Source organism: Diceros bicornis, unplaced genomic scaffold (genome assembly GCF_020826845.1).
Source record: "Diceros bicornis minor isolate mBicDic1 unplaced genomic scaffold, mDicBic1.mat.cur scaffold_73_ctg1, whole genome shotgun sequence".
Classification (NCBI taxonomy): Eukaryota; Metazoa; Chordata; class Mammalia; order Perissodactyla; family Rhinocerotidae; genus Diceros; species Diceros bicornis.
This window is the reverse complement of record NW_026691615.1, coordinates 1,197,221-1,222,422: the sequence shown is the minus strand read 5'-3', so window position 1 is coordinate 1,222,422 and position 25,202 is coordinate 1,197,221. Positions and strand designations below refer to the sequence as shown.

General features: G+C 47.2%; 1 protein-coding gene across 3 annotated transcripts in view; it reads right to left on the bottom strand.

Annotated features, from left to right (window-relative positions):
- The window catches only part of INSR (insulin receptor), a 126,537-nt gene that overhangs the window by 40,116 nt on the left and 61,219 nt on the right, over positions 1-25,202 (bottom strand). For all 3 annotated transcript variants that reach the window (XR_009219400.1, XM_058537958.1, XM_058537959.1), the window contains exons 3-7: positions 11,041-11,362; positions 5,342-5,490; positions 4,134-4,278; positions 1,182-1,396; positions 99-225 (exon numbers count right to left, since the gene is read on the bottom strand). Coding sequence is in view for 2 of the 3 variants with exons in the window: in XM_058537958.1 (XP_058393941.1) it covers positions 99-225; positions 1,182-1,396; positions 4,134-4,278; positions 5,342-5,490; positions 11,041-11,362 (958 nt within the window). In the remaining variant the exon portion in view is untranslated. The remainder of the gene's footprint in view (positions 1-98; positions 226-1,181; positions 1,397-4,133; positions 4,279-5,341; positions 5,491-11,040; positions 11,363-25,202) is intronic.

Here is a 25,202-nt window from a genome sequence, read left to right as displayed (position 1 = left end):
TTATTCCACGACAGGGAGAATTACCCCAGAGGGGAAGATCTGAGCACTCACACCCAAGCATGAAGCTTGCAGCACCATTTCTCTACCTTTCTACTTACGCCTCTTTATAGAAGAGCATGAACCCCAAGAGGTCTCGGAAGTCAGGGGGCCAATACGGCTCCCATTTCAGCAAGATCTTATCAGAAGATGTCCGAATGTGAGAAAATGTAAGTAATTCATTTTCACCTAGGAAAGTTAAAAAAAAAATCAGTATCAGTATTAAATAATTTGTTTCAGCCCAAAGCAGGTGATCCGACATTTCCAAGAGCGTCCATGAGAAGGGAGATGTCAATCTGCTGTTCCTTTGACAGGTCTTGTACCCACGTGCCTCTCCCGCTGTTGGAAGGCAAGAACTGGTCATGCAAACGGGCCCCTACTGCAGGTCAATTACGTGGCCAGACGCTCAAGTGAATAATCGCAGTTGGTGCCCACGTGAGAAGGATGACTGGCCAGCAGTTATTGGGAAAAGAGACTTTCAAGAGTAATCTTTGTCCTGACACAATTTTGCCTTGCCTATGGACTTTCAAGCCTGACACGTCAGAAGACGTAACTCCAGTGGAAATGAACACATGCCAAGTGAGTTTGGAGGGCATGCAGATCATTATACCTTGGAGAGACAACACCTTGGAGAGAGCAATTCCCTCTGCCTGGAATGCAAGCTGGCCCCTAAGCTACCCCCCGACCTTGAATTGCCACAGCTTGAACCACATTCCACCATAAGAAACCAACTCCCCATGAGGGTATTATGGAAGCTCTGGCACCTCAATGCTCAGATATCCCTTCAAGAGAGAATCTGTTAGAGGAATGCAGTCAGCTGACAGTCCACAGCTATAGCAAGTGCAGGATGTGCTATAGCGTTTGAGGCAAGGCCATATATAAGGAGGTGTCATTCATTCATTCATTCATTCATTCAATGCTTATGTAGCATCTTCCAGTATCAAGCACTGTATTTGGTGCAGTAAGCACAGAGATGATAAGTACAACACCTATCCTCAGTATTTCAGAAAACTTATCACACACTTAGTTGTTTAGCTCACTGGGGGGTAGTGACGACCCCCTGGGGGTCAGTGTGGTGGGGCAAGGGGGAGGGTAGCCACATTATCTGGTCCACAGGCTGGAAGGACCAGGGCATTGCCACTTACAGGACGCCTGGTCCCCGTTGGTCTTCAGGGCGATGTCGTTCCTCTCCTGGCGCCCCTTGGTTCCCGAAACCTCCTCCATCTTGTGAATTTCAGACAAGCAGAGTTTGGGATTATAGTGGAAGAAGAGCTTCCCCTGAGTGATGGTGAGGTTGTGTTTGCTCCAGTCCCATAGCTGCCTTAGGTTCTGGTTGTCCAAGGCATAGAAAGAGTAGTTTCTAGGGAAACACACATACACACCTAGTCATTCAACGGTTTGTGTCTCCAAGATGGCGGGGCTGGAGTTCCTCTTGTTCAGCACTACATCCCCCATCCTAACCACTTGCTTGGCACATACTCAATAAGTGTTGAATGGAAGGTGGGAGGGGCAGGGGAAGTTGAGGAAGTCTTCCTGGCCAGGAAGGTGTCTGAGCTCAGTCTTGTGGGGAAGGGAAGACCGTGATGGATTGAGATACGGGTTTCAGAGAGGGAAAAGACTGAAGACACAGAGGCACTGAGCTGAGCCCAGGGAAGAGCAAAGCAGCCTGCTCTGGCCACCAGTTGACAGGGAACAAGACTGGAGAGCTGCAATGGGCCAAATCCTCTAGTATATTGCATGCCAGACCAACACCAAGAACATGCGACTTTCCTTGAAAGGCAGAGGGGAGCCACTGAAGGTTTTATAACAGCTCAGTAACTTGATTAGATCTGTGCCTTAGAACTATTAGTGGACCACTGGCACATGACAGATGGGAGAAGAAGCATCTAGATCTGTGTTGTCCAATAGAGAAACCACTAGCCACCTCTGGCTATTGAGCACCTGAAATGGGGCCGTTCTGGACTGTATTGGAAGCAAACAGTACAGATTTCGAAGACTTAGCACACAAAAAAAAGGATGCAAAGGATCTTCTTTATAGTTTTTTATATTGATACCATGCTGAAATAACATTTTAGATGTAATGGGTTAAGTAAAATGCATTATTAAAATCCATCTCACCTATTTCTCTTAAAGTTTTTTAAAATGTGGCTACTAGAACATTTAAAGTCACATATGTGATTTGTATTATATTTCTGTTGGGCGGTGCTGGTCTAGTTCCAGGACAGTTAGCTAGGAGATCACTGCAACAATTTGAATGAAAGGTCTGAGCTTCAGCAAAAGGCAGTTTCACGGCAGAAAAATCAACATGAGCTGGTGAGGGATTCAAGAAGGTAGTCTAGACAATTCTGTGTATTGGCTTCTCAAAAGCCATTCACAGCCTCCCTTTTCCCTTGCCTTCCTCTACTATATAGACTGGAAAAGGTAGATAATCACACTCCCAGCCTCCCGTGCAGCTAGAGGCAGCCACGTGACCCAATTCTGACCAAGGAGATATAAGCAGAAATCAACATTGATGGTGAGAGTGTGGGAGGTTCCAGGCAAGTTTTTTTAAAGAGACAGTCTCAATTGGCATGTACCTTTGTCCCTTTTTCCTGTCAGTTGTACAGATGTGAGTTTGGGTATGAGGCAGCCGTCTTGTGGCCACGAGGAGCACAAAGATGGAAAGAACTTTGATCTTTGATGGCACTACTGGATGGCCTTCTTCAGACTTCCTTCCTATGACTCCGTCTCTATCTGTGTGAAATACACAGTCCAGCCAAGGAAAGTGGTACCTGGATATCTGTTGTTTTACTAACTGAAATAGTGTTGGCAGGATCTCAAGGGGAGGAGATCCAAGAAATGAGGATGGAAAACTGAGGCAGGGAGGTGAGTTCCATTTTGTACATGTTGCATTTGAGGTTCCCAGGGGTCACCCGGCTGGAGACAGGCTCAAGGGTAAGGAGAGAAGCCAGGGCTGGAGGTCTTAGCCCAGGTAGGAGGAGATCACTAGAGGGAAGGCAGAGGCTGGTAGCCCAGGATGCCAACTCTCAAAGGCACGTGGAGGAAGCAGGAAAGAAATCCAGGGCAGCTGGGAGAATATGTTGAAGAGCTAGAATCCTATGGACCAGAGGACATGAGAATCTCAGATACAGTCAATTTCTAGAGGACCAAGAAGATGCAGCAATTACGGAGTCCTGGTCAGGCCTGCACTCCAACTCACAATGAAGAACAGATAGCCAGACGCCCTATTCCATTCCAGCCAGCGCCTTTGGAGGGCACAAAGTTTGGTCTGTATCCCCTGAGATTTCCAAGAGTAACTATAAAACGGGTACCATTTTCCTTGGCTGGACTTTGGACACATTCTAACATGAGTTCCTTCCTCCTGTCAAGGTTTCTCCAGGCATTTTCTCCAAACGGATTTTTTTGGCTTGAAAAATCCCTATGTTTTCCTTCCCTCCCCCAAGTTAAATTGACATATAATTGGCATATAACATTGTATGAGTTTAAGGGGTATAACATCATGATTTGATATATGTATATATTGCAAAACAATTACCACACTGAGTTTAGTTAACGTCCATCACCTCATATGGTTAAATTTTTTTTTCTTGTGATGAGAACTTTTAAGATCTACTCTCTTAGCAACTTTCAAATATATAATATTCTTAACTATAGCCACCATGCTGTATTTACATCCTCAGAACTTATTTATCTTATAACTGGAAGTTTGTACCTTTTGACCCCCTTCACCCATTTCACCCACCCCGTATTCCCCACCTCTGGAAACCACCAATCTGTTCTCTGTGTCTATAAGTTTGCGGTTTTTTAGATTCCACATATAAGTGAGATCATACAGTATTAGTCTTTCACTGTCTGACTTGTTTTACTTAGCATAATGCCCTCAAGGTCCATCCATGTTGTCCCAAATAGTAGGACCTTCTCCCTTTTTATGGCTGTATAATATTCCATTGTGTATATATACCATACTTTCTTTATCCATTAATCATCAATGGACACTTAGGTTGTTTCCATGTCTTGGCTAAAACCCCTGAGTTTTTCTAACGCACAGACTTCCTAGTGAGCATTCAGGCCACAGACACAGAATCAGGCCCACCTACCCAATTTCCAAGGTCTCTCCCCGAATCAGACGTAACTTCCGGAAGAAGGAAAGTGACACAAGAGCATAGGACCGGCGGATTTTCAGATATCCTGAAATTTCTTCAATGAGTCCAAGGTTGGCCTCTAGCTCAGCTGCCAGGTTGTCTAAGGAAAGGAGAGAATATCCAGTGAGTTCCTACAGAAATATTTTAATCTTCCCATAATGTCCCATGAGGAGAAGTTAACCTACAGGTTGAAAACGACTTTGACATACCCTGCTCAAAATGCATCATAGAGCGGACACAATCCAGTGTCCCTACCACAGGGTCTGCAAGTCCCTAAATAAGTGACCACTGCTTTTTTCTCATCTTTTCCTTTGTCGCCCTACTTCAGACACATGGGCCTCCTCATAGTCCTTTAAACAGACCAGACATACTAACTGCCTCAGGACATTTGCACTGGCTGCGTCCTTTGCCCAGAATATTATTCTTCCATCTATCTGCTTGGTTTGCTCCATGACCAATTCAGAGCATCTTTTCTCAAATCGGAAACTCTTCTAAAATAGCAACTCCCTTTATTCTCTATTTCATAGGTTGGCACACTACAGCCCATTGGCCAAATCCAGCCGGCTTTGTAAATAAAGTTTTATCGGCACAGAGCCACACCCATTAGTTCACACTTTCTCTAGGGCTGCTTTCACTCTACACTGGCAGAGCTGAGTAGTTCTGGCAAAGACCCTCTGTCTGCCCAGCTGAGGAGATTTATTACACGGCCCTTTATAGGAAAAGTTTGCCGACCCTTGCTCCCTGCGTTACTCTGCTTTGCTTCCCTTCACAGCGTGGATCACCGCCTAAGTTTACATGATACGTTGATTTGTTTATTTGTAAGATCCATCATGTGTGGACTTTGCCTTGTTCCCTGTGAGTATTCAAATAAATGTTTGCTGAATAAATAAACAAAGGCTGCTTTTCGCCTGGAATGGTGTTTCTGGAAACACGGTCCCAGACCTGCAATGCGGCATGTTGCCTGCTTGTTAAAAATGTAAATTCCTGACTCCCAACTTGGAAAGTCAGAATCTCGCTGGAGTGGGGCCAGGACTGAGCTGTGAATTTGGAGTTTGGCAGCAAACTTGAGTGACTCCACTGATGGGCGTTGGGGCTGTTTTCCTTCTGTGCTCACAGGGAAGGTGGATCCCAGCAGACCGCCCCCTCCCCCCCCCAGCACTCACTGCCCCCTCGAATGTTGATGATCAGGCTCCCATTGATGACCGTGCAGCCTCGGAGCTCCTGGGCGGATGTCACCGAGTCAATGGTCTTCTCACCTTCCAGGAGGTGGCAGACCTTGGGACAGGGGCCCAGGCATGGAGTACACATCAAGCTGAGGCAAGAGCGGAGAGAGAGGGGTCAGGACACACAGGACACCACACACATGGCAGACAGCACGCTGGACAGGGTCCCTCGTGATGAGACCTCCCCCGAGACCGTCAGGCAGGGTGCTTCAACCGCAGCCCTGTTGACACTTGGGGCTGGAGAATTCTCCGTTCTGGGTGGCTCCACCTACCCCTCGGGGGAAGAGGGCAAATCGCCCCCACAAAAGAACCACTGCCCAAAGTTATAGGCTTGTGCCGTTATTCTGTGATGGGGGGATCCTACAGCATTACCGTGAAATCAGGGGGCTCATGCTCTCACTCCAAAATGACAGGGCTCCTGCCATACCCCAGAGCGATAAGATTCACACTGAACCCCATGGAGACAGGATCACATCTATCTCGTGGAGATAAGACCCATGTCATTATGCCAAAGTGATGGGACTCACGGCGTTGCCATGGTGATGGGAATCACACCAAGAGGATGGGCCTGATGTGGGACTCACTTTGCCCTGATGCCAAAGTGGCAGAACTGATGCTGTCACCCCCACGTGGCTACTCCAAGGAGATAGGATGTTTGCTGTTCTGTGTGGGGTTTGATGTCACCACAGCTATGACACGACCTCACGTTGGATAAAGGGTGACTACGCGCAGACTTTGGCTTTGCCTGGCTGCAGCCTGATGTCCTCAAATTTACAGGCCCCAGGAGTCCTTTGGGAATCAGCCCTCCCCAACACGGGGTCTCTGAGGTCAGTTCTTGGCTGGCACAGCCCTCCAGGTCCAGGCAGGACACAGGAGCCAGGCCAGTCTGGGCACCATCTTCCATTCCCCTGGGGGTTCAGAGGTGGCCACATATCCAAGTTCATCCAGTGAGGGTTTTGCCAGAACTTTCTGGGAGGAGAAATTGTCTTCCTTCCAGAGTATCTAAGAGGGTATTGCTATATTGCTAGCATGGGGCAAGGGAGCAGGTAAAAGAACAAAACCAAAGGAAAGAGAAAGAAAGCCAAGGATGGAAAGAAACTGATGGTGTACATCACTTGAGCTCCTGGATACAGCTGTACCTAAAGCAATTCCTTGAACTTCTTGGTGACAGGCACCAATAAACTCCAATCTTGCTACGCCAGTTTGAATTGGGTTTCTGTTGCACAAAACCTCAAGATTCCCAACTATTACATTCTCCAAGTCTCCGCTTCCTCATCTGTGAAATGGAAATAATAACAGTACCTACTCCCACAGTCAGCATGAAGACCCAATGATATAGACCACCTAAAGCACTTAGCGCACAGAAAAGAAAAATTGTTAGTCATCACTATGATGATCACGTTTCATTAGTGGTATCCTCGTGGCTACTGTCATTTCCACACCTCTGTGTATGCACTTGCTCAGAATGATCTTGTTGATGGTGGTATAATAAAGAACATATCTGGCCTGTGTCCCCATTCCCCGTGAGCTTCAAAAGCCCTTGGAATTTCCTGAGTGATAGGAGCATCTTTGTTATGCTAATGAGGCGATCGGTGGTGGTCTGACATAGCTTCAGGATGGGGGGCTAGTCACCAGAAAAAACACATGTGTGATGAGAGGGTTGGGTCTTTCAGCCGCCTGACCTCCAGAGAGGGGAGGGAGGCTGGAGATGAAGTTAGATCACGTGGCTAATGATTCAATAGATCTCGCCTGCGTAACAAAACCCCAATAAAAATTCTGGACACCAACTCAGTGGAGTTTCCTGGCTGGCAAACACGTGGATGTGCTGGGAGGGTGACACCCCTGAGTCCAGGAGGACATGGAAGCTCTGTGACTGGGACTCTCTCAGACCTCACCCTACCTGTATCCTTCATAATAAAGCTGTAAATGTAAGCGTACGTAGTGTAAGCGCCTGACATTAAGATTTTGACTGCTGAGGCATCCACTTCAAAAGACATCTATCTTTTTTTTTTTTTTTGGTGAGGAAGATAAGCTCTGACCTAACATCTGTGCCCATCTTCCTCTATTTTGTATGTGGGTCGCTGACACAGCATGGCTGATGAGTGGTGTGTAGGTCCACGCCCGGGATCCAAACCCATGAACCCCAGGCTGCTGAAGCTGAGCTCGGGAACTTAAGCACTATGCACTGGACCAGCCCAAGACATCCATCCTGAATAAATATCTTGCCTGTGAGACACAGCTATCAGCAAAACAACCAGATGAGGAATGAGGCAGCCCCCACCCATGAAGGCCCCCCTTTCTGAAAGCCCTGGGTGACCTAGATAACTGACCACTTGAGTGACCCCACTGCTCCCTTCCTGCACCCTAATTTCCACTCTTATACTTAAACCCTAGATACTCCACCCCCGGACCCTAATAAAGACACAGCCCCAGGTCCATGCTCCATCCCTCTCTCTCTACCTATCACCTCACTGTGTGGCCCTGGGTGTCCCTTCCAGGATCTCTGAGTAATAAATCTTGTTCCTTTAAGTTCCCTGATGGTTTCTTGCTGAAGTGTCCTGTGATTGTAATAAGACCCACGAGAGCTGGCCCAGCCACAAATAGGGGCCCCGGCAGGAGAAATGTCCATGGAGCGCAACATAAGTGATGTGTGCCCGGGCCAGCGATGTGGACATTCCTAACCGAGGGCGCTACCATCAGTAGGCTCAGACAACAAAACAGTATAGCTTTTTTTCAGTTCTGTGAGTCATTCTAGTAAATTATTGAACCCAAAGGGTTTGTGGGAACCCCCGAATGTACAGCGAGTCGGTCAGAAGTGTGGGTGGCCTGGGGCCCCCTAAAGTGTGGCTGGCATCTGAAGTGAGGGCAGTCTTGTAGATGATGGGGTCTGAGGCTAACCCCGGGGGGGACCAGTGTCAAATCGTGCTGCTGGACACCCAGCTGGTTCAGAACAGCTGGGGTGGAGACAGAATGGAGACCAAACGGCTGGGTTCTTTTGTTGGATCTACACGTATCCACCGAGCACTTATGACGCGGCAGGTGAGAATGTAAGCCAGGAGTCGGCAATCTACAGCCTAAGGTCCAAACAAATTCAGCCGACCATCTGTTTTTGTAAATAATGTTTTATCAGCACACAACCACACCCTTTGGCTCGGGTATCATCTATGGCTGCGCTCACACTATAAGGGCAGAGTTGAGTAGCTGAAACAGAGACCATATGGCCCTCGGAGCTGAAAATATTTACTATCTGGCCCCTTGCCAATGCCTGTTCTAAGCTGCAGGCACACACAGGAGTGAACAAAACAGACAATCTACTTTCCCCATGGCGGGTTACAAATGGCCACCAATGCTTTCCACCAAGAAGTGGAAATGGGCTCCTCATCCATTGAATCTGGGCTAGGATGTAACTTGCTTTGGCCAGTGGGACATCAGCAGATGTGATGCACAGAGGCTTGCAAAGGACTTGCACATTGGGGCATACCCTTCCTGGCTACTGGGATGGGCAATCACATGGAAAGAGGCCCCAGTTGCCCATCTAAGATGTGAGAGGCTATCCTATACCATCCAGCCATAGCTGACCCAACCCAGGCCAGACAAGCCACCAGTCAATGCACAAAATCATTTAGAAATCATAAATGAGTGCTATGTTAAGCCGCTAAGAGCTGAGGTGGTTTGTTACGCAGCAAGAGCTAACTGATACGCTTGTGAAGTATATGGTCTAGTTGGGGTAAATTAATAAACTGACGATTAAAATATGAGCTAGTGGTAAATGCCATGAAAAGAATTAAAACTGAATAATGTGCCAAGGCAAAGCTGGACGGGTGGTCAGACAGGGAAAGATTCTCAGAGGAAGTGACTTGTAAGCTGTGACCTGGATGACAAGAAGAAGATCAAGGGGCAGAGCATTCTAGGGGGAGGGCATAGGGATGCCCCACACACTTAACATTCACCCCAAATACCTAGTCCTCCTCATCTCAGTAAAGAGCACCCCACTGCTCCCGCCAGGTACCTCAGAGTGACCATACAGGGTGAGGTCTTTGAATGAATCCATGTGCATTTCCAGACCTCTGCTCTGAAAACATCAAGAATGATGTCCCAGACAAGCCACAAGAATGGAAGAAAGTATATCTGGTCCTATTAGAAAATGTGACGTACTAGAGTCTTCCATAAAATAAAATAAAAGCTTCAGAAGGAAAACTATTAATTTTTCTTTTAAACCTCCAAAGTAAAAGACTGCCATGACAAGTTGGAATTAGCATCCCTCACATTGCCCTCTTCCACTCAGTAAAGGTCCCAGGCATCCAAGGACCTGCTGTCAATTTCCTGGCGTTTCAGTTCTAGGGGCCACTGCACCATCAGTGAGAACATCAAAGGAGCTTTGCTGTATTTCTCAGGTCTCAATTATGGTGAGGAAAAACTACCTTTTATTTAAAGCCAATGTCTTATAAACAAACATCTCACCGGAAGATGATAACATCCGTGTTTCATTTCAAACATGAAAAAAAAATAGAAATGAGGCAAAAGGAATATAGGGTCATTTTCCCAACCTTACTGATAAACTGGCCAAAAAAAAAGAAAAAAATCTCTGTCTGGCGTGCAAAGGTGATTTATAGAGGTCTATTTTTGGTCAACAAAGCCACTTGGTAGGTTTTATCAAAAACGAGTAAAACAAAACATATTGTACTTGCAGGTTTCACAAACACTTGAAGAGAGGCTCATAAGAACCAAAATAAAGATTGTTTTCCTTCCCAACCTCCCCACCTGGGGAAATAAAATTTCCCACCAGAACACTCTCGCTTGGCTAATTCTCAAGCCTGAAGAGGAAGATTTTTTACGTAAGCGGATCAGCCCAAGGCCCCTCGACGTGCGTCTGTTTCTGATTTGTCTTTGTGTTGTTTGTGGGGTGTTTTTTTTTTCCCAAGCCCTCAATACAAAAACCAGGAAACAGATTTTTTAAACTTGGTTACAGCCCCGAGACACCGAAATAGCTCATGTGAGGAGCTAACAACGGGAACAAAAATTCTGTGATGTGCGTAGGAAATCTGACTCACCGCCAAAGAGAGAAAACCCTGCTATTTCTCACCCAAACAGTAGGAAATGATTTGATGGCACTGTCCTTCAGAAAGCAACAAATCCCTGAGAATAATCTGGAATCGAGGCTCTTCCTCCTTGCATTCTGGGCTAATCGCAGCATATGGTCTGGCTCCAGATTGGAGAAAAAGTTAAAAACCTGAGCTCTGTTTGGTTCTAACAGTCAGGCAGCTACAACAGTGGGGACGGTCCAGTCCATGTGAAGGGTTCCAGGATAAACCAAGGACTTCTGTCTTTCTGTCTTCTATTCCCAAAGCGAACCACAGAGAGCCTTGAACATGGTGCGCAAGATGCCAAAAATATTTACTCTCTGATCCCATACAGAAAAAGTTTGTTAACTCCTGCTCCAAAGCCCGGACCAAAACAGGAGGCAGAAATGGCATCCGAGAGACCCAGGCTTATCACTGTTCATCAGCAGCTCCCTCACTCATAGCCAATTAACTCTGGTTTTTCACACAGTTTTAACAGGCGGCACCACCATCACCAACCCCATGTTCCTTCCCCTCTTTGCTGCCCGCCACCCTCCTAAACCCACACCCAGGACTCACTTGCTGGAATTCATCGTATACCCAGAGGGACACTCGGGGATGCACTTGTTGTTGTGAATGACGTACTGGTGGCAGCCCTGCCTCCGTGAATTCTTGCAAGTGTTGTGCAGGTCCTGGCAGAAGCTGAAGTTCACGCAGCGCCAGTCTTGGAAGTGATAGTACGGGGGCGGGCAGGTCTCCACGCACCTGCCGTCCAGGTAGAAGTTTCGGCAGGCCACACACTTGGTGGGGTCGTCGGGCTCAGAGCAGTTGCCCAAGCACTCGCTGTGGCAGCAGAGGCCGTCAGCAGTGCAGCCATGCGACTTACAGATGGTCGGGCAAACTGCAGAGAGAAAGAAAACAGCTGGTCAACGGCTTTGCCCAATTCCTGTCTGCACAGTCGGCAATTCTGGATCAGAGAGTGAGAGCCAAACAACAACAATAATCGCCTCATTTCTGCAGCACTTGCTAGTCCCAGGCACAACTATTAACTCATTTCATCCGCAAACCAGCGGGGGGCTGTAAATATTTAACAGCCCTCACAGGGAGAGGGGCAGGGAGCCTCTGACTTGTAGCGTTTGCCATTTGCCATGGTGTAAATACTCCCACCATGGTCCATTTCAAGCTAACATGGAGCTTGTAAGAGATACATTGTAACACAGCATTAATAGTACTTCCACCATATAGATACAATAGTAACAAATAACCTCAGAGGCATAAATAATAGAAAAATGTAGTGAGATAATTAGGAAGCCGTGAGTGTTGTATATTTATTACCTTGTTTTTGTTGTTGGTGGTGATTTTTTTATTTTTTATTTTTTTGGTGAGTAAGATTGGCCCTGAGCTAACATCTGTGCCAATCTTCCTCTATTTTATGTGTGGGTCGCCACCACAGCATGGCCGATGAGTGGTGTAGGTCCGTGCCTGGGATCTGAACACGTGAACCCTGGGCCACTGAAGTGGATCGCATTGAATTTAACCACTACGCCACCAGGCCGGCCTCTATTACCTTGTTTTTAACATAATTTAACTGTAAGTTTATACCATTTAATTTTTAATAGCAGCTTAACAACCAGCTCGCAAATTTCCTAAAAATTTCACCATCGGCTCTAGCAAGCTGACTCCAGCCGGCAGCTGCAGTGCTGGTATAAACAGATACGTTATTATCTCTTCTGTCTCCATTCTACAAATGGGGAAACCGAGACTCAAGAAGGTTAAACAAATTGCTCAAAGGGTATTTATTGCTTCAACAGAGATCTGCTTGCACTGATCTCGATACTGCAGCCACCGCAGCCTCAGACTCTGCCTTCGGGAGCACATGGTCTAATGGAGGATGCATATTAGTTAAACACATAAATATGTAATTGCATTTGCAACAAGCATTGTGCTAGAAGTAAGAAGCGACATTTCTGCTGAAGCCTGAAGGAAACAATGAAGGGGAAGGAAAGAGAAGGTTCTGCAGACGGAGGTGCAGAGGCTGTGCATAGATTTTGTGGCTGGAGAGAGTTTCTTGTTCGATGCAATTGAACTTGTCCATTGCAGGCTGGACTCCATCCTGGCTTCCTCCAGCAACTTGTCACACATCCCCTTTCTCCCAGTGTCTCACTACTCATCGCTTCCTAATTACCCCTTGATTTTGGAAGCTCGGCATCTGGTCTGAGCCTCGATGACCAGCCCTCCCTTCCCAGGCTCTCTGCAAATACGTCCACGGACAGATTGCTTCCGAGAGACTGAACAGACCTCAGCCACGGCAGAGCCTTTTCTCGGAGGTGCTTTCCTTGCTTACTCTCTGCATGGTTTGAAACACAGTTGGGAAGCTGGGGAGTGTTATTCACCCCAAAACCTCAGACTCTTTGATTGCTGCAGCGAACATTCCGGCCCCTAATGGACCCCACCAACTCGACCTAGGGAACAGAAGTGGCCCCTGAAGCTGCATTCACATATGAGCAGCACTGTCTGAGGGAACTTTCTACGATGACGGAAATGTTCTCGATCTGCGCTGTCCAACACGGTAGCCACTTCTCCCCTGTGGCTGTTGAGTGTGGTTAGCGCAATTGAGGAACCAATTTGTTTTTAACTGTGGCAAAATAGCATAAAATTTACCATCACAACCATTTTTAAGTGGTTAATGCTCAGCGGCATTAAGCACATTCACAGTGTTGTGCAACCATCACCACCATCCATCTCCAGAGCTTTCTCATCTTCCCAAACTGAAACTCTGTCCCCATTCCAACACTGACTCCCCATCCCCTTCCACAGCCCCTGGCTCCACTATCTACTTTCTGTCTCTATGAATTTGACTCCTCTAGGTTCCTTAGATGAGTGGAATCATACAGTATTTGTCTTTTTGTGTCTGGCTTACTTCACGGAGCATAATGTCCTCAAGCTTCATTCATGTTGTAGCAGGTGTCAGAATTTCCTTCCTTTTTAAGGCTGAATGATATTCCATTGTATGGATGGACCACATTCTGTTTATCCATTCATCTGTCAATGGACACTTGGGTTATTTCAACCTCTTGATTATTGTGAGCAATGTTATGAACATGGGTGTGCAAGTATCTTTGCAAGACCCTGCTTTCAATTATTCTATGTATATACCCAGAAGTGGACTTGTTGAATCATACGATAATTCTACTTTTAATTTTTGAAGACCCACCATACTGTTTTCCACAGTGGCTACACCATTTTACATTCCTACCAAGAGTGCACACGGGTGGGGAACCAAACTTTTAATTGTATTTCAATTTTAATTTTAATAGCCACAGGTGACTACTGGTTCTTGAGTCGGACAGCAGAAGCTTAGAGAATAAAAATAAACTCTTTGCCAGGGCCCACAGGTCGCATGTGGTCTAGTGCCTACTGGCCTCTCCAAGTCCTCTCAGCCACAGGCAGCAGCCACTCTGGCCTCCTTTCTGTCCCTCATACACTCAGGCTCAGTCCTACCTCAGGACCTTTGCATCTGCTGTGCTGACTGGCTGAAGCGCCCTACCCCTTATCCTCTCGTGACTGGCTCCTTCTTGTCCTTCAGGTCTCAACTCCTTAGAAAGCCCCACTATGACCTCCCCACTGGAAGTCACTCCCTCCTTCACAAACCATTTTCTAACACATTAGCTTATTACATTTTCCTTATGGCGCTTATCACTCTTGAAAACGATCTAGGTGGTTGTGGACTGTCTAAGTAGAGGGGAGCTTAGTGGGCAGGGCCATGTCTGCTCCATTCACTGCACTGGCTCCGATGACACCGACTCCTAAGACAGACCCTTGCATCTAGCAGGAGCTCAGGAGACACATGTCCGATTAGACAAAGGAGAGGCAAAAGGTAGGACTTTGGAGCAGTTCCAAGGCCCTAATTTTTAACCAGTGGCTCAAGAAGTCGTCCAAGAACCTCCAGTTGCAGGAGCTCCATAACGCTCTGAAAAATTACACGCAAGATGTGGAGCATCTATGCATAAGTGCATATTCTGATTTTCTACATGGATCCAGAAAGAAGGAAGCAGCTGTCATAGGAGCAGGATGGGGTTAACCCACCAATGTCTGTGTAGATCTTTTAGGGTTTACATACCACCCATTAGCTTCTTACTCAATTCTAACAATGACCCCAGCAGGGACGGGGGTAAGTCACATTATCTTCACTCCACAGAGGCAAGAAGATTGGCTCAGCTGAGGAGCAGCAGGGCCAGAAGTGGAACCTTGATCTTCTGGCCCTGAATCCAACATTCCTGGGTCTAAAATGACATGGCCATCTGCAGGGTCCACGCAGTCAAGGAAGGACTTGCATTCAGCTGTGGTGACGCAGCATCCGCCACCCCATAGACACGCAGTAAAGACTTCCTTAAAGAACCAACGGCAGCCTCGGTTTTCTTTTCTGTAAAATGGGGGTGATAACAGTCCCTTAACTCCTCCTCACAACTAAAAGGGATGATGAGGTTAATGCACTGGATTCATTGACAGACACATTGTAGATTTGATATCAGTGAGCTACCGTGGGTATTATTATTTTATCATCATTCTTAATGATCTGTCTACAGGGATCTCTTGGACTCTCAATGGCAGGAAGCAATATCCAAGGCTGACAACAACTGTCTAGGACCCACAAAGACCCCACCCTCCGGGAGTTCACAGGAGAGAGCAGGAAGGGGCCTATCTCCTGGGCTGGAGCTGCGTCTGAGGGTCAGCCCTTAAGTTCAAAAGAGATGCCAGCAAAGTGCTAACAAACACTTCCCAAACACATAAGCCTTCCGGCCTCAACAATGCTAGGAAAAATCACCCAACACTCGCAAACAAGGCGAGAGCTTGACTGCAGGACTTTTCAATCTTATGTTGGAGCCCTGTCGAAAAGGACCCACTTGGGAATTACTTCATTTTCCCGCACAGGAGCTGGCAGACTTTTTCCGTAGAGGGTCACAGAGCGCAGGGCCACACGGTCTCCGTCACAGGCTATTAGTCCATTCTGTCCCTGTCTCGAGAAAGCAGCACCCCCACTCCCCCACCAAAAGGTACAGGGGCACAGGCGCAGCTGTGTCCAATAAAACTTTATTTAAAAAAAGCAGGTGACAGGGGGCCAGCCTGGGGGCGCAGCGGTTAAGTGCACGCGCTCCGCTTCGGCGGCCCAGCGTTCACGGGTTCGGATCCCAGGCGCGCATCAACACACGGCTTGTCAAGCCATGCTGTGGCGGCGTCCCACATAAAATAGAGGAAGATGGGCATGGATGTTAGCCCAGGGCCAGTCTTCCTCAGCAAAAAAAGAGGAAGATTGGTATCAGATATTAGCTCAGGGCTGATCTTCCTCACAAAAAAAAAAAAAAGGCAAGCAGGTGACGGGCTGACTGGTTGGCCAACCCCTCACCCAGTGAAATGTACCTGTGACTGTTTTATTATTTCTATTAAAGTGCAGGCTGTGGGAAGCCAAGTGTCAGCTTATAGCCAGATACGCTGTAAATCATTTTTATCCAATAGAAGAAACAACCTCCCCAAAATGACAGGTTTATTGCCCCGTAGGACATTAAGCCTCTCCGTATCTAACTGTGCAATCTTATTTCACTGATGACAAATGCTTTGGCTTTAACACCCTGCTGCTGGTTCCCTCACTTAAGGGTTAAAATAAATGTGTTGACAGGTGTTCTTTTGCAGGGTTGTTTCTTTGTTTTTTTTGTTTTGGCATAAGAATGGTGTTTTTAATTTTTGAAGACTATACTTTGATAACGACAAGCCAGCTCTGGGTGTCCCCACTGTTTCCAAGTACTTTATCTTATTTAGCAGAAATGCCGATCAGGGTGGCCTCCCCACCGCCACCACCAACGCCTCCTCCCCCTCCCCCCGCTGAATTATGAAGAACACGTGTTGTGCAAGATGAAAAACTGGCCCCGATGGAGGAGGGGGCTGACTTTCCTCTCCCGGTGCCCTCGGTCCTACTAACTAATAGACACTAAATGCGTCTCTGCAGCCCAGTCCCAGAGGGCCACCCCCCCCAGGATGCTTCTGCCAGAGAGGATGGTAGCCTTTTCGAGAAAATGCCAAGCAGTTCGGGAGCTGCTGACCATCCCAGGACAGGTGCATGCTGTGTGTGTAAGGAACATCTTCCTAGACCTCGCAGAGGCAGCAAACGCCAGTCCTTCTCCCTCCAAACACACAAGTTCCTTGTCTGTCCATCTGCCCCTGTTCGCACCCCAAGTTGCTTGGGCTGCTGGCCCCAATTTCCTCCCGATCTTCCCTAAAGTTGCCAAAAGCCCCTGGCCTCTGGTTACACCAGCAGAAGCAGCCACTACCTTCCTGAAACTTTCCCCTTGAGTGGCTTTTTCTATACCCTGCTGAGAAGACTGGAAACTGAGCTCTAAATAAATCAGTGGAGCAGGAAGGAGGCAGTTACGTCAAGATCCTCTGGTTGGAGCCTCTGAAGCAAGAGCAATGATCCCCCACCTAATGATGCATTCTCTAGAAAGACATCTACGGAGAGGCCAACTTATTTAAGGGAGATGCTTCAAAGGCAAACACAATTTCACCCACTATCTCTGCTTCTAGGATTTACCCCGAAGACACCACAGCATATGCACACATAGACACCTGGACATGGATATTCTTCACCCTGCAGGACATCAACCAGTTGAGTTTATAATGGCAAAAGATTGGAAATAACCTAAAGATCCAGAGCAGGAGACTGTGTAAATAAATTACTGTGGATCAAGGAATAGTATGCAGCTGTAAAAAAGGAGGTGGCTCCATGCATTCTGATGTTGGAGTGACTTCCAAGATAGCATTACGTGACACAAGCAAGGCACGCAGCAGTATCTAAAGAATACAACTCATTTCTAGAAAGAGGAAAGTGACATATATAGTGGGAATGCAAAACGGGACAGCCCCTTTGGAAGACAGTTTGGTAGTTTCTTATAAAGTTAAATATATATTTCTTATCCTTACCACACAACCTAGGGGTTCACCCAGGTGAAATGGGAAAAAACATATATTCACACAAAGGTCTGTACAGGAATGTTTATAGTGGTTATATTCGTAATCACCTCAACCTGGAAACAACCCAAATGCCCCTCGACTGGGGAATAGATAAACATTGTACCTCCATACAATGAACACCACTGAGCAATCAAAAAAGAAGGAAGTGCTGACATCCACAACAATACGGATGAATTTCAAATGCTTTGTATTGAATGTAAAAAGCCTGTCTCAAAAGCTACACACTGTATGATTCCATTTATGTGACATCCTGGAAAAGGCAAAACTATAGGGACAGAGGACACATCAGTGGTCACCAGGGGCTGCAACTGGGAAAAGACTGACTGCAAAGGGGCACAGGGGAATTTGGGGGGATGATGGAACTATTCTATATTTCAACTGTGATGGTGGTTACACGACTGTATATATCAGTCAAAACTCACAGAACTTTACTCCCAAAAGGGTGAATTCTGCTGTATGTAAATTATATCTTAAAATGAGGAGAAGAGAAAAAAATGGGACATATGTCCCTCTGGAAGGGCCACAAGAAATGTGCCCCATGACTGCCTTTCAGGAGAGAAATGAGGATGGAGTGGAGGGTGCATAGCAGTATCCTTACATATCAGCACAATTTGATTTTTAACTTTTTACTATGTATGTGTCCACCCGTTTAAAACTGACATATATTTGAAAACACGTTTTTAAAAAGCCTCTGCTACACAACACATAAACGCTATTGATCAATTAAATAGTTTCACACCCAAATACACCTCTTATCATTAAGGGCTTTTATAAAAGTTCTCTTAACCTCATTTTTGCCTTATTACGAAGTCAACAGTCAAATCAACCAAATACCAAGTGTGATCTTAGATTAGCAGCTGGGCCAGGAAAAAAATACTAATACTGATGAACAACACTGGGACAACCGATGAGATTTACATACAAAACTATGGATTAAAATATTGCGTCAGCGTTAATTTCCTGATTTTGGTCATTGAACTGTGGTTGTATAAGAGAATTTTCTTGTTCTTAGAAAATACCCAGCGAAGAATTAAGGACAAAGGGGCAATACGCCTGCAACTGACTCACATGGTTCAGAAAAAAACTTAATATGTATATAATGTGTGTACATAAATACATTAGAAAGATAATAAAGGAAATAGGTTAAAATGTAAACAACTAATGCCTCTAGGTGCGATCCTTGCAACTTCTCTTGTAAACTTGTACATCAAAATAAAGGTTACCAATTTCTCCAAAACAAGGTTAAAAGCTGGAATGGTGGGAGACAAAGGCACGCAGCGCCGCGTTGTAAATGACATGCGTACAAAAACACAGCCACGTTTTTTTTTTTTCTTTGCCTTTCTAAGTTCAAACCAGTTTAGTTTTGCTTAATTAAGAATCTACATGGTAAGAACAAACCCCCCCCAAAACCGCACTATTAAATGTTTCCATAGCACGACATATGTTAATAACATTTTGTTACATTCCTTTCCAAAGCCTGTAGTTTAGAAAAAAAAAAAAACCTCAAGATTTATTATTCCAAAAATTACTGCTTTCCAGAAATTTCCAAACGGAACAGTTGCGTCATGGGCGGGCAGACACATTCACCACAGAGCCCCGTGGCTCTCCCTGCAAGTGTGAATTTTATAAACTCCTTAAAATAATTTACTTTGTTTCCATTCAAAGACTCTCTCCCACGCCCGCTCCAGACCCCGATGGCGGAGGTTCGAGTCCCCAGCGCTGGGGCGCGGGCAGCACGTTGCCTGGCAATTCCTCCCTTTGGAATCTAGTAAATGATTTAGTGATGGGCTGGGAGGCAGGGGGTGAACTTTTGAGCTGGGTGGTCAACAGACGCCCTTTCCACTCTGCGCTCCCCGAGAAGCGGCGACCGCAGGACCTCATGTCCTTGAAGCAGGGAAGCGAGCTCCCTCTCCCCTTCTCTGACGATGCGGCCCCCTAGCGCGCGAGGGATTCGCTTTCCAGATGCGTTTGGCATCGACTTGCGCATCTCTTCGGAGATATACGGCGCGCGCAGGCCAGGAAGGGGGCGGAGTCCCAAAAGGGCCTCCCCGCTACGACAGCCTCGGGATTGGTCGGTTCCAGGTCTCTGTGTCAGTATTGTGAGTTGGGGGGGCGGGCCCAGGGCGGGCGGGGCCCCGCCCCCCCGGAGCCAGGGGCATCCGCGCCGCACAAAGCCCGCGGCGCGCTCCGCTCCGCGGAATCCGGGCCGGGCGGTGGCGGCGGCCGCAGCACCGCCCTCGCGCTCAGCCAATGGGCGGGCGTGCTGCCGGGGCGCGGGCCCCGCCCCCGGGCGCGCGGGGCTGCGCTCGCCGGACTGGCGCGCGGGCGGTGACCGCCGGGCGGTGCGCGCCGGGGGCCCCGGGGGAGGGCCTCTCGAGGCTGCAGACCCTGCGGGGCGCGCCTGCAAGGACGGGCCTGGGAACAGTGCGAGACAAGGGGAGGCCGAGGGTGCGGGCCGCCCCGAGCGGCCACCGGGCGGCGTGGGCCGCGCGCGGAGCTGGGCGTGTGCCCGGGAGGAGATCGGGCCACCGCGCGGCAGCGCCCAGGACGGCGAGGGGCGCCCTGACCCCAGGCCTCACTCGGGAGGGGCCCAGAGAGGGGCAGCGGTTCGCCTGGGTCACACAGCAAAATCCCCCAAATTAGGGGGTGCGCTCTCGGACCTTGCCCCCAACGTTTCCACCTACCACTCGCCCAGAACACCAAGCACCCTACTCGGAAAGTACCTTCTTAAGAAAACGTACAAGCTACTTTTTGGGGTGCCCTCCAGCCAATATTCCCCCTGCATTTGAAGACATCAAACCTCTGTGCTCCACGTGTATTTGCAATTCCAGTACACTGAGGCAGAGAATGGGCTTCATTCTATCGCCTCCTCCTCCCCCAGAAATACACTTTAAAATGTATATTCCGTCTGCAGAACACAACGTTCAACCCATATCAGTTAATAAGCTCTTATTTGAATAATCATTCAAACAACCATCTCCATTACAGATGGGGAGACTGAGGCACAGAAGGGCTGCTTTGCTAATGCCAGCACAGTGAGCAAGCAGCAGGGCCAAAACTCGAACCTGGGGCTCCCAGGGATACTGGGACTGGGTGTGGCATCAGGGTTACACTGTGGGTTTTATTCACCTGTTCCCCACCCTGGCCGACCGGATCTGGCCCCTTCTAGGCACTGAGATGCAGAAATGGATGGAAACACTGTCTCTGCTCTCCCAGGATACACAAGAGACAAGGAAGCCCGGTAAAGGAGAGGACATTATCTGTCTTATTACTGCAACCATGTACACAGTAGGCGCACAATAAAGCTCATAGGAAAAAAAAGGGGGGGGTGGATCTGGTGACTGGCTTTATCCCAGCAGGAGAGGGACAGCACATGCAAATGCATGAATCATCAGGGCTGCCTTCAGGGAACTATAAACAGTTCAGAGTTGATGAAGGGCAAAGTACAGGGGAAGAGACATGAGAGATCAGGCCAGACAGGAGGATACGGAGCTGAGGGGCTTGGACTTGATGCCACCAGAGGAGCCAAAGGAGAGCTTCAAGCAGAATGGTCACCACCAGACAGATCCACGTTTGGGGGCCAATTTACTGGCTCTCTGGTGGATGGCTGAGGAAGGCGAGGGCAGAAGGCACACACAGGAAGAGGCTGGCATCTGAAGCCATCAGGGAGGTGGACTTATCTCCTGGATGCCTCCCAAGTTTCCACCTTGCGCAGGTGGACCCGACTCACGAGAGGAACTACAGACAGGAAAGCTAGGTGCTCAAAACATTTGGGTTTGAGGTGTGGAATCCAAGATGTCAGGGCTTCTGCATTGTGTTTGTGGTTGCTAAGTCATTCCTCAAATCACCCCAGCCTGCTCCTGCAAATCACTCTTGCTAAGGTGCATGGACCCCTGTTTGTTTGTTTTTTGTGGACTTTTTTTAAGTTTCCCCTCATTTATGTCTGTAACACATACACATTTTAGGCAATTAACTATAGCAATAACTTTTTAAAAGTTGTCGAGTTTCAGCCTACTCTGGTTTTCTGCTTATTGAGCCCATGTAAGTTTTACAGGCTACTTAGATATTAATGATGGCGAGAGAGCAACACTTATGAGATGCAGGCATAGCTGTTCTGGTGGGCAAATTCACAGCCTTCATTTCTTCCAAAAGGTAATGACTAATCTGCATAAAATAGGCCCTTCAATCAGTAAGTGAAGTTATTTTAATAATATTTCCAAAAGTATTACCAGAGCTGTCTTTATGATTTTTAGTGGATTTTAAATTACATCTCCATTTTCAGTAATTTTATATATAATATTTGTTCTCACTCCCCCTTTTTCTTAATTACACTACTTTATAGAAACTTTCTTCTGAAACAGCATTGTGCTATAAACTTTCTGCGTTGACAGAAAAATTCTATCTGTGCTGTCCAGTTCAGTAATCACTAGCCACATGTAGCCAACGAGTGCTGGAAATCTGACTAGTGTGACTGAGAAACTGAATTAATTTTCCTGTGGCTAGTGGCTACCTTACTGGGCATTGCAGATCTAACAGATCCAGCTCTTGAATTTGTTAGTTCTATTTGTTTTTGAATCAGTTAGTCCCTGCTAGTTTATTATGTCCTTCTTCCTGTATAGATTTGTTTCATTATTCATTGTCTCATCTTTGTGATTTCTCTAGATAATCGTTTAAGGCTCTGCATTTGTCTCTGCAGCCACATATCCACTGTCTTCTAAGAGTCTATCCTTGCTGTGTTGAGATGGTCATTGACCAAAGTTATGAGTTATGTTTTGTTTTTAATTGTCACATGGTAGGAGTTTGTCTTGCGTGCTTGTTTGGTTAAGCTTTTAAAAATTAATTTCCAGTTACATTTACTTGCAGCAAGAGATTAGGGCCAGTGCAATGTCTACTTTTTTGAAATGTATTGGAGTTTGGGTTTTTTTTTTTTTTTTTGAGATTTAACAGATGATTAATTTTTCTAAATAATCCAAGAGCATTTTAAGATGCGTATTGTTTTCAGAGTACAAAGTTCAGTCCATATCTGTTACCACGATCTTATTAACCATATTATTCAAACTCCCGGTTGCCTAATTGAGGTTTATCTACATGCTCAAGGCTGTGTTTGAGTCTCCTCCGAGGTTTCTCAATTCTCTTTGTATTTCCTACAATTTGCTGTCTCAAGTCTGGTTCTATGCTAGTTGACCCTCATTAAGGATTGTCCCTTCACGCAATGCAAAACCTCTTTCCTTTTCGCCCTAGTAATGCCTTGGGCTTTGAATTCCTTGCATATTTTTCTCTGTTCATATTTACACACGTGTTTCGTTTTTCTGTGTCACTTTTGGAATTAGGTGTAAGCATCTTCTAGTGGTGGGGAGAGAAAGAAAGAGGCGAAACCACAGTGTCCATGGGAACAAGGGAGTCAGAATGGAGAATGTCAGAGTTTGAAATCTGTTGCTGGGAAAGCTCTGAATTGCAAGAAGTGTTTCCCTGGGGACAATCTCGACCATAAAAAGGCCCGCCCACATGACCGATGGCTTTTCAATAACAAATACGCAGTGGTCTGGAATGCGTACAGGTCGATGGAAGGCAGTTTCCTGGGAACTGCTACACCCACGAGCTAGCAGAGTTTAGGCACAGTGACAGGCAATGGACAAAATGTCCTCAATTCCTGAAGGACGAAAGTAAACAGCACAATGCACTGAATTTCTGCAGAGACACCATGAAATAGAATCATTCGTCAGAATGAAAATACACCTATTGCAAATTCCATCGTGACCAAAGGGAGACAACATTTGGCTGGTTTCCTTATTGAGTTGGTTACTAAGGCCAGTCTGGCTGCTTCATTTTCCAACAAAAAGAGATGAGAAGCTCCACGTGTCATCTCTGCGCCAGGAGCCCCGTGGCTCTTCTTGGGACACTCTTATGTGAACCCCTCAGACACTGCTATTCTACTAGAAAAAGACAAAGTTCTCTGATAAGCGGGGAAACCCAGTTCCTGCCCATGTTTATTTCGACTAGAGAAAGGAATGAGTTTGCCCCGTTGCCACTGGATCCTCAGACTTCACTGGCTGTTCGGATACACTTTGCAGAGCCCTCCGTCTACCTGAGCAAAAAGCCCATGCACCTGGAACTTCCTGGCTCTACCTCTATGTACGCTGCTGAGCCCCAGCACGCACTTGGAGAAAATGCATGAAGAAAACAGGACCATGCAAATGCTTCCCCCGTCACACTGGATGCGGTGGGTGTCAGCTAACCGAGATCTAAGAAAGATGTGTAGCATTTCAACACCCAAACTAAGTCTCCTGACAGAAAGAAAGCTAATTGGTAAAAAAAAGCCTCTCTTACATGCACACTACAACCACGGAGGAATTGTTTCCCCACCAGGATCAACAACATCCACACCCTCACTCTCCGGCCCGTACTTATTCACAGGTGGATTGTTTTCTGCGCCCTGGAGATGCCCTAGAAACCCCTTCAACCTTTACAGACAGGCTCTCAGACTACGAACTCTTGGTTTCTTAATTAAAAAGTTTACTAGGCTGCAAAACACATCCTCTTGCCAATCTTCCTTCTAGTACCCCCAGTCAACAGATGTGAGCTCCCACTGCATGGCGGGCACCACCCTGAGGTCTGGACACAAGCTGGTGACTAGAACAGACACGTTCCACTGCCTCCTGGGGAGACAGACAGAACTCAGCTCAGCAGCACAAGAACATTTAGTTACAAATCAAGAACATTTAGTTACGAATTGTACTGACACTCCAAGCAAGTTCACAGGCCCCTGTAACATGCCTGGCCTGTTAATTTCCTCAGAAGGTTATTCTGTAAAAGCTAAAGTGCTTCTTTCCTGCATCGAACAGCCAGAGGGGCAGATGCCCTCTGCTGGCTGAACCCTCTGCCTTATCTGAGTCCCCCCAGCTGCCCTCTCCATCAAACTGGGACATAGGGACAACCGGGCTAGCATCCCACCCCCTCAGCCACCAAGGCTGGGATACGGACAGTATGATGGGCTCGAAGAGATTCTGCATTGTCCAAATCTGCTCTCAGGTCTCTGCCTTCAGACCTGAGATCCACGGCTTCAAATCACCAGAGTGTAGAACGCAAAGAATTAGGAAGTCAGGCAGACCTGAGCTTGGAGTAAACCCACCCACTTCCCGGTCACGTGACTCCGCTTTCTGTGCCTCAGTTTCCCCATGTGTACATGGAGACGGTAATAGTATCTTGTGCTGTCTTGAGGATCAGATGGGATAACGCACAAAATATGCTCAGCACAGCACCAGCAACAATTTCAAGTGTCTCATCTCAGCCTTAGACTCCTCCACAAAATAGCAATAATAACCTCCTACATCCTAGGGCAAGGGGGTGGGGGGAATGTTGGATGGCTTAAATGACCAAATTGAAATCGTGCCCCCAAGAAACTTTCCTTTCCTTCCCCTTGAGGCATTCTTGGGGAGACTGTGTTCATCCCCACTTTTGCGTGTTGCTCTCAAACCTGCCAGGTATGAGGGAGGGCGTGTAGATTGAGACTTGGTATCACTGGTGACCCTGAACTGATGGCTGATCCTGGACATCCAGCTGTCACTGTGTTCCATTCAATTCAACAAATGCAAATAGATACCCACTCTGTGCCAGGTAGCCCCAGGCCCGGCACGGGAGACAGATGCACGGGAGACAAGGGCTGTCCCTGCCTTCCAGGATTCCCACGACCGAGTACAGACAGGTCCCAGCTGGACACT